The sequence below is a fragment of the Odocoileus virginianus genome, unplaced genomic scaffold, assembly GCF_023699985.2.
Source record: "Odocoileus virginianus isolate 20LAN1187 ecotype Illinois unplaced genomic scaffold, Ovbor_1.2 Unplaced_Contig_35, whole genome shotgun sequence".
Classification (NCBI taxonomy): domain Eukaryota; kingdom Metazoa; phylum Chordata; class Mammalia; order Artiodactyla; family Cervidae; genus Odocoileus; species Odocoileus virginianus.
The window spans coordinates 575905-584478 of NW_027224352.1; the positions used below are offsets into that span (position 1 = coordinate 575905).

Genomic DNA, 8574 nt, shown 5'->3' on the forward strand with positions numbered 1-8574 from the left:
CTCTTGAAACATCCCGCCCTCGCCTTCTCCCACAGAGTCCACAAGTCTGTTCTATACATCTGAGTCTCTTTTTCTGTCTTGCATATAGGGTTATCGTTACCATCTTTCTAAATTCCATATATATGTGTTAGTATACTGTAATGGTCTTTATCTTTCTGGCTTACTTCACTTTGTATAATGGGCTCCAGTTTCATCCATCTCATTAGAACTGATTCAAATGAATTCTTTTTAATGGCTGAGTAATGTTCACAGCACTGTTTATAATAGCCAGGAAGTTTCTTTTTTTAAAATCCAAAAGAATTAAAGTCCAAAATTCTGCCTTCCCAAATTTCTTGTTTTTCTGATGTCAATCATACAGATCTCACAAAGATGTCTTGACAGATAATAGGGTTCCTTCAGCATCTGTAGCCTGGACTGTCTTCCTCTTGATTTGGTTTAGTTCCTTTGGAACCTCAGGAGTTGAATTAATCTAACCCCACAATTGCATGTGTAGATATATATATATATATATATATATATATCACATCAAGAGTCCTCAGGGTCAACAGGGCATAAGATTATTACAGTACCAGCTTCACATCTCCAAAATTAGGAGGCACACTAACCCTCAGCCTCTAAAACAGATACTCAAACACATTTATGTCTCTGGGACTTAGTACATAGAGTAATACAGACCCACATTGCAGTTGTCATCAAAAATATCTAAGGAGAGACTTAGTGACAGCAAAAGGAAGGAAAGTAGACAGAGAATACATGGGAGAAGAGAGTATCTTCCTGGTTTCATCCTCAGCAGGATGTGGTCTCTCTGTGCCGGTAGTCTTGACTCTATGACCTGTGAACTTTAATTTGGAAGATACTACCCAAGTGGTTGATTGTACCATCATGAGTCCCAACGCCACATCTGCAGAAGTCCATGGCCTGGTTTTTAGTGCTAATGGAGCTTCTCTTAGAAACCCAGTGAGAACACATTGGTTTTGACCGGATGCTTCTCTCCAAAACTTGGCTTATTTTTCAACCTTTCCCAAAGTTGACTTTCCCTAATGCCTTTAATAATGGAAGATATTACTTATTTTTCTGCTGAAATAGGGTTCACCCTTAGCTGCATATGAGTTTCTTAGGCTCAGCCAAAAAAACAGGATAAAGCTGAAAAAACTTAACAAATATCTATTAGATTTCTATCTACTAATGCCAGCATTTAAAACATTAAAGCACTTAGAACATCACTGTCTTTTGATCACCTAGCATGTGTTTCATAGTCCTACTAGGACACCATAATAAATGAGCTCACCAATTCCTACAAGGAAGCAAAGTCTATTTTCAGTCTTTTTAGTTCTAGCAAGTGCCTTTCCCACCTTATATGCTGGGACTCAGAAGTCTTCTAATAATCTAATGAAAATGTAATCTAAACATTTTCAAAGCATCCCTTCTAGCATAGGAAAGAAACCTGTATCTCAGGCTGATTCCAGATTTTTGCTCCTTTATTTTGAGGTCCTGAAGAGATCTACCAACCATGCTAAACCTAGCCTTTACCCTGTGACTGTGAACTCTAGCTAGAGCCTGGCCTAATGCTCCCTAGGTCTGGCAAAGCCCAATTGTGTTAAATTCTGTCTGCACAGACTATGTCTGTAAAAACCCACTTCATATCTGTAGGTACAAGCCAGAGCTATTGTAGACAACAGAAATCCTAATGCCATTAATGACTAACCATGATTTCTCTACTTGCATTTGGTTCATAAATGCTTACCCCTTAACAATTTTGTAAGATTTCTCAGCCTATGCACTGAAATACAAATAACTGCCCTCTTGATTTTGAACCAAGTTGAACAAGAAGTGCAAGAATAAGACTTTCAATACAGTTGGAATTTAAAATGCAACTTGGATGGAAGACCAACATGAGCCTCTCACTCCTTTCCCAAATTAGACATTTGAAGTCACCTAAGGGGAGGGTTGAAGTTACCAAGATACTTAGCCAGCCATATTGAATATCTCAGGAAATTTCACACTTCAGTGAAGATTGTCTAAATGCCCAAAAGAATGAGGCAAGAAGTGTTCAGTTACCTTTAGTTTATTAACACCACCAAAGGTAAAAACATGGGCCAATGAATGTCAGACTTTGCACTTCTCACTAATTAGATAAGTCAATCATTCTACTGTTGGGAGGAACACATAAAAAGGTTAGAGATAAAGGCAGAAGGATTCTTCAAAACATGTCTGAGAGGGTGGAAGTTTTAATTTTTCGCCAGGCAAAAGTGTGAGAAAGGGGAGAAGATGGTTCTTACAAATTGTAAAGCAATCAAGACTTTTTGTGTGTTTAGATTTTACAAGCAGTTGCACATATTTGGCAAATTTCAAAATGACCTCTAAGATGTTTTTACCAAATCATAGACATAGATATGGAAATCATCATCAAATTTGATGAAGTACACAGAGGGTTTTGCTTCCACCTGATGAATGACCATGCCAGTTCTCTTGGAGCCATCCTCCTTGGCATATTCCACTTGTTTGCCTACTAGGCTGTCTATGACTTCTCCTGGCTCCCTCTCTGTGAGAGAAGAATCATTGGAATCTGGAAGGATGTGTAGGTCACCATCTTTATAATCATCTAAAAGCTGGTACATATATAATACAGGATCTTTCTCATAGGTAATGTAAAACCACGTATTCATGACAGGTGCCTGAGCCAAGACCATCCCCCTCCATTCATTTTTGGAACCTTCCTCTGTCTCAAAAATATGTTCCACTGCTTTGCCAATCATAATTTCTGTTAAGTGTGTATCACTGATTCTAGATGAGGCAACTCTATTAGGAAGGACTTGAAGTGATGACACTCTTTCATCTCTGTGAAGTTCCAATCCATAAACACAGTCAAATCCATCATATTTGATAAGATACAGAGAGGGATTTACAGGTACCTGATCCAGAACGGTTCCCTTCCACTCTGTTAGAGGTTCATCTCCGTCTTTCCATCCATGCCGAATTCTGCAGCCCACGATATTCCTTGGAGGCTGGGAGATGGGTCTGCTCCTATGCTTCTTGTATGCAGCTTTTCTCTTCATCATGGTAACAGACGCACTGCCATGCCCTGAGCCTGTCCTGGACCGCTGCCCAAAAGCCGTTTTTGCTAGCGGGGTCTTCATGCCTGTGCGGAGCACAGTAACAAAGCGGCCCAATAAAGGAAATCAAGACGAAATAAATTCAATGCATGACACAGTGAACTTTATCTCTTAAAGAGTGCACTCCATACACACACGCCCAGACGCCCGTTTTCCTCTAAAGCTAGGCAGAAAAGCTGGAAATCCCCTGCACCCTGCGTTTAAGCAGTAACCTTCCTCCCTAGCTAGTTCCGGCTATGCTAGCGCTATGGAGTTCTGGTTGTGGTCAGAGAAATAGAGGGCACCCCCTTATTCCTCCCGCCCTGCGTCCAACACTGTCCAGGCCAGAGGGCAGAGACTAGACTCCCCCAAGCTGGAGATAGCGGGCCTCGCGTGCCCAAATCCGACACTTCACTGCTGCCTCCGCCAGGAGGCTGTGTCGAAGGAGGAGGACCAGCAGACGACGAGTTAGGTGCTTGCAAGAGCTGGGAGGGAGGATCTTTAGGCAAGGAGCGTGTCAAGTGGGCTGCTGGATAGGCGGACAGGATGGCGGCAATGTCTCCGTAACTCTGCTTGGGCGGGGGCAGGGGGCGGGCTCCGCTCCCTCTCTGTGGCAGCGGCGGCCCCTCTGCCACATCGGACTCCCACCAGTCACTGTAGTCGCCAGTCTCCTCCCTCTTTTCCTTAAAGCTCAATTTCCTGCCAGGAGAGAGGCCTCCCCCTCCTGTCCAGCACCGTGCTTTCCCCTACCCCCAACTCTCCATCCACCACTGCCTTAGGGCATGGGAGCAGTTCTTTGGTTCCTTGCCCAGCCCCTTTCCAAAATCTGGACCGGCCTGACCAACAAATCCCCTCTCCAACCGCCTAGCACCGCTTCTTCAGTTCTGGGCTCCCAGATTCCCAACATCCATCTGTAACTCCATCTCTGTACTCCTGCCCCATCTGCTTTCCATCCTCCAGGAGTTTGCCCTTTCCTTTCCCCCTGCCATTCTGGAGTTACTCTTTATATAAGGAAATCTGCCTTTCCTGTCATTTAAGGGAGTTTGAGGTTGGAGGAGAGTCTCAGTGCTCAGTCATCCATCTTGACTCAGTATCTCGGTTATTTTTACTGACTGGTCATTACTGGATTTATTGAGGATGATATTTCTTTCTTTTTCACCGATTACAGAGAAATTGTATGGAAAGCATGGGCATGGTATACAACCTAGCAAATTGACAGGAAGAAATTAATCAACTATAAATCCACCTCGTATGCACCAGGGCTTATAGCAAAATATTAACACTTTCCATTGTCTTTATCAAATAAATTCTTACAAACCTGGGATACTTTTGCATATGCTTTTTCATGGCATGTCCTTTTCCATGTAAAATGAGTATTTAATGAGTTTACTAGATATTGTCTGAAATGTTTTGTAGTGGCTTCAATAAAATTAGCATAAGGATATTTTCACAGTTTAACCATTCCCTCCTACCTTCAGATGTTTAGTTTTAAAAAGTACTTATAAAATTATACTTGCATGCAAATGATTATTCTCTTGAACAGAATAATAAAAACACAAACTTACAATCAAAACACTTATTACAATTATAACAAGAAGTTAGTATTTCAACACTTTTACATCTTAAGCCTATAAAGAAAGACTTATTCAAGCAGTGGTCAACCATTTTTGTTTTCATTACAGCCATGGTAGTGGGTGTGAAGTAGTATTTCACTGTTGTTTAATTTGCATTTCCCTAAGGACTAATGTTCAAACTACCACACAATTGCACTCATTTCACATGCTAGCAAGGTTATACTCAAAATCCTTCAAGCTAGGCTTCAACAGTACATGAACCAAGAACTTCCAGATGTACAAGCTGGATTTAGAAAAGGCAGAGAAACCAGAGATCAAATTGCCAACATTCACTGGATCATAGAAAAGCAAGAGAATTCCAGAAAAATATCTGCTTCATTGACTATGCTAAAGCCTTTGACTGTGTGGATCACAACAAACTGGAAAATTCTTCAAGAGATGAGAATACCAGACCACCTTACCTGCCTCCTGAGAAACCTGTATGCAGGTCAAGAAGCAACAGTTAGAACCAGACATGGAACAACAACAGACTGGTTCCAAATGGGAAAGGAGTACATCAAGGCTATATATTGTCACCCTGCTTATTTAACTTATATGCAGAGTACATCATGAGAAATGCCAGGCTGGATGAAGCACAAGCTGGAATCAAGATTGCCAGGAGAAATATCCTTCAATTAAAAACTTGAGTTATTTAGAAAAGCATAATATTCTCTAGGTCCATCCTAGTGGCTGCAAGTGACAGAATTTCATTCTTTTTAGGGCTGAGTAATATTCCATTGCACAAATTACAGAAGACCTAAATGGACATTTCTCTAAAGAAGATATACAGATGACAAAGAGGCACATGAAAAGATGCTCAAAATCACTAATTATCACAGAAATGAAAATCAAACTGAAATAATACATTACCTCATGTCAATCAGAAGGGCCATTATGAAAAAGTTTACAAACAATAAATGCTGGAGAGTGTGTGGAGAAAATGGAACCCTCCTGCACCATTAGTGGGATTGTAAATTGGTACAGCCATTATGGAGAACAGTATGGAGGTTTCTTAAAAATCTAAAAATGGAACTGCTATTCTTGCACAAAACATATTTTCTTGAGTATAATTACATCTATTTTCATCAGAGATATTGCCATGTAATTTTTTTGGTGGCATCTTTTCCTGGTTATATTATCAAGGGAATTCTGGCCCATACAATGAATTTGGAAGCATTCCTTCTCTTCAATTTTTAAAAGCATATTAAGAAGGATAAGCATCATTAACAAACTGAAAGATGAAGACCATATGATCATCTCAATAGACACAGAGAAATTCGACACCCATTTATGATAAAAAAAAAAACTCCAGAAAATGGGCATAGAAGGAACCTACCTCAACATAATAAAGGTCATATACAACAAACCCACAGCAAACATTATTCTCAACAGTGAAAAACTGAAAGCATTTCCTCTAAGATCAGGAACAAGACAAGTGTGCCCACTCTTGCCACTATTATTCAACATAGCTATGGAAGTCTTAGCCAAGGTAATCAGAGGAGAAAAAATAACAAAAGGAATCCATACTGGAAAAGAAGAAGTAAGTCTCTCACTCTTTGCAAATTACATTATACTATACATTGTTGTTGGCTATATATTGTTGTTGTTCAGTCACTCAGTCATGTCCAACTCTTTGTGACCCCATGGACTGCAACATGACAGGCTTCCCTGTCCTTCCTTATCCCCCAGAGACTGCCCAACCTCATGTCCATTGAGTCAATGAAGTCATCCAACCATCTCATCCTCTGTCACCCCTTCTCCTCCTGCCCTCAATCTTTCCCAGCATCAGGGTCTTTTCCAATGAGTTGGCTCTTCACATCAGGTGGCCAAAGTATTGGAGCTTCAGCTTCAGCATCAGTCCTTCCAATGAATATTCAGGGTTGATTTCCTTTAGGATTGACTGGTTTGATCTCCTTGCAGTCAAAGGAACTCTTGAGAGTCTTCTCCAACACCACAGTTCAAAAGCTTCTATTCTTTGGCGCCCAGTGGTGTCTCTACTTTTTATTATTTTATCTAGGTTTGTCATAGTTTTTTTCTTCCCAGGAGCAAGCATTCTTTAATTTCATGGCTGTAGTCACTGTCCACAGTGATTTTGGAGCCCAAGAAAATAAAGTCTGTCACTGTTTCCATTTTTCCCCCATCTATTTGCCATGAAGGTATGGTACTGGGTGCCATGATCTTAGTAACTTGAATTTTGAGTTTTAAGCCAGTTTTTTTTTTTTCTCTCTTCTCTTTCAGTTTCATCAAGAGGCTCTTTAGTTCCTCTTCACTTTCTTCCTTTAGGGTGGTGTCATCTGCATATCTGAGGTTATCTCCCAGTAATGTTGATTCCTGCTTTTGAGTTATCCAGCCCAACATTTCACATGATATACTCTGCATATCAGTTAAATAAGCAAGGTGACAATATACAGCCTTTATATACTCCTTTCCTAATTTTGAACCAGTTCTATGTCCAGTTCTATTGTTGCTTCTTGACCTGCATACAGGATTCTCAGGAGGCAGGTAAGGTGGTCTGGTATTCCCATCCCCTTAAGAACTTTCCATCATTTGTTGTGATCCACACAGTCAAAGGCTTTAGTGTAGGTTTTAGTGTAGTCAGTGAAGCAGATGTAGATGTTTTAGATGCCACCAGAAATTACTAGGGATAATCAATGAACACAGTAATGTTTTAGGATACACAATTAATACATAAGAATCTCTTGTATTCCTACACTAACAATGAAAAATCAGAAAGATAAATTAAAGAAACAATCCTTTTCAATATTGGAGCAAAAAGAAAAACATACAAAGAAATAAAGCTACCTAAAGAGACAAAAGACACGTATGCAGAAACTATAAGACACTGATGAAAGAAATCAAATATGATAAAGACAGATGGAAAGATATATGATATTCTTGGATTGGAAAAATCAATATTGTCAAATGACTATATTGTGAAAAGGAGTCTACAAATTCAATGCAATCTCTATCAAACTATCAATGATAGTTTTTTACAGAACTGGAACAAAAAATTTCACAATTTGTATGGAAACACAAAAGACCCTGAATAGTCAAAGCAATCTTGAGAAAGAAGAATGGAGCTGGAAGAATCAACTTTTCTGACTTCAGGCTATACTACAAACCTACAGTCATCAAGACAGTATGGCACTGGCACAAAAACAGAAATACAGATCAGTGAAACTGGATAGAAAGCCCAGAGATAAACCCACACATCTATGGGCACCTTTGACAAAGAAGCCAAGAATATACAATGGTGAAAAAAACAGTCTCTTTAATAAGTGACACTGGAAAAATGGGGCACCTACATGTAGAAAAATAGAGTAGAGTGTTTTTTAACATCACATACAAAAATAAACTCAAAATGTGATTTAAAAAAACTTAAATGTAAGGCCATGAACTATAAAAGTCTTAGAGGATAAAATAGAGAGTACATTCTTTGACATAAATCACAGTGAGATCCTCATTGACCTGCCTCCTAGAGGAAGGGAAATAAAAAAAAGAAATGGGACCTAATTAATCTTAAAAGATTTGCACAGCCAAACAATAAACAAGATTAAAAGACAACACTTGGAATGGGAGAAAAAAATTGCAAAGGGAATGACTGATGAAGGATTAATCTCTAAAATATATAAACAGCTCATAGAATGTAATAGTAGAAAAACAAGCAACCCAATCAAAAATTAGGCAGTGAAAATTTGTTCAAGATGGCAGAGTAGAGGGGTGTATCCTCATCTCTTGTGAGAGCACAGAAATCACAACACGCTCTCAAACAATCATGGAAAGGAGGACACTGGAAGCCACCAGAAAAAGATACCCCACATCTAAAGATAAAGAAAAAGCCTCAATGAGATGATAGGAGGGATGCAACC

General features: G+C 39.6%; 1 protein-coding gene across 1 annotated transcript; it reads right to left on the minus strand.

Moving 5' to 3' along the window:
- Nucleotides 1–54: 54 nt before the first annotated feature.
- SPIN3 (spindlin family member 3) lies at nucleotides 55–3716 on the minus strand. Its single transcript, XM_070464623.1, has one exon. It carries the CDS (start codon nucleotides 3135–3137, stop codon nucleotides 2361–2363), a length of 777 nt encoding a protein of 258 aa, XP_070320724.1. The 5' UTR covers nucleotides 3138–3716; the 3' UTR covers nucleotides 55–2360.
- Between the last annotated feature and the right edge of the window lie 4858 nt (nucleotides 3717–8574).

Excerpts from the sequence above, each read along its gene's own strand:
- SPIN3 (XM_070464623.1), bottom strand. The coding sequence starts at position 3,137 with ATGAAGACCCCGCTAGCAAAAACGGCTTTTGGGCAGCGGTCCAGGACA.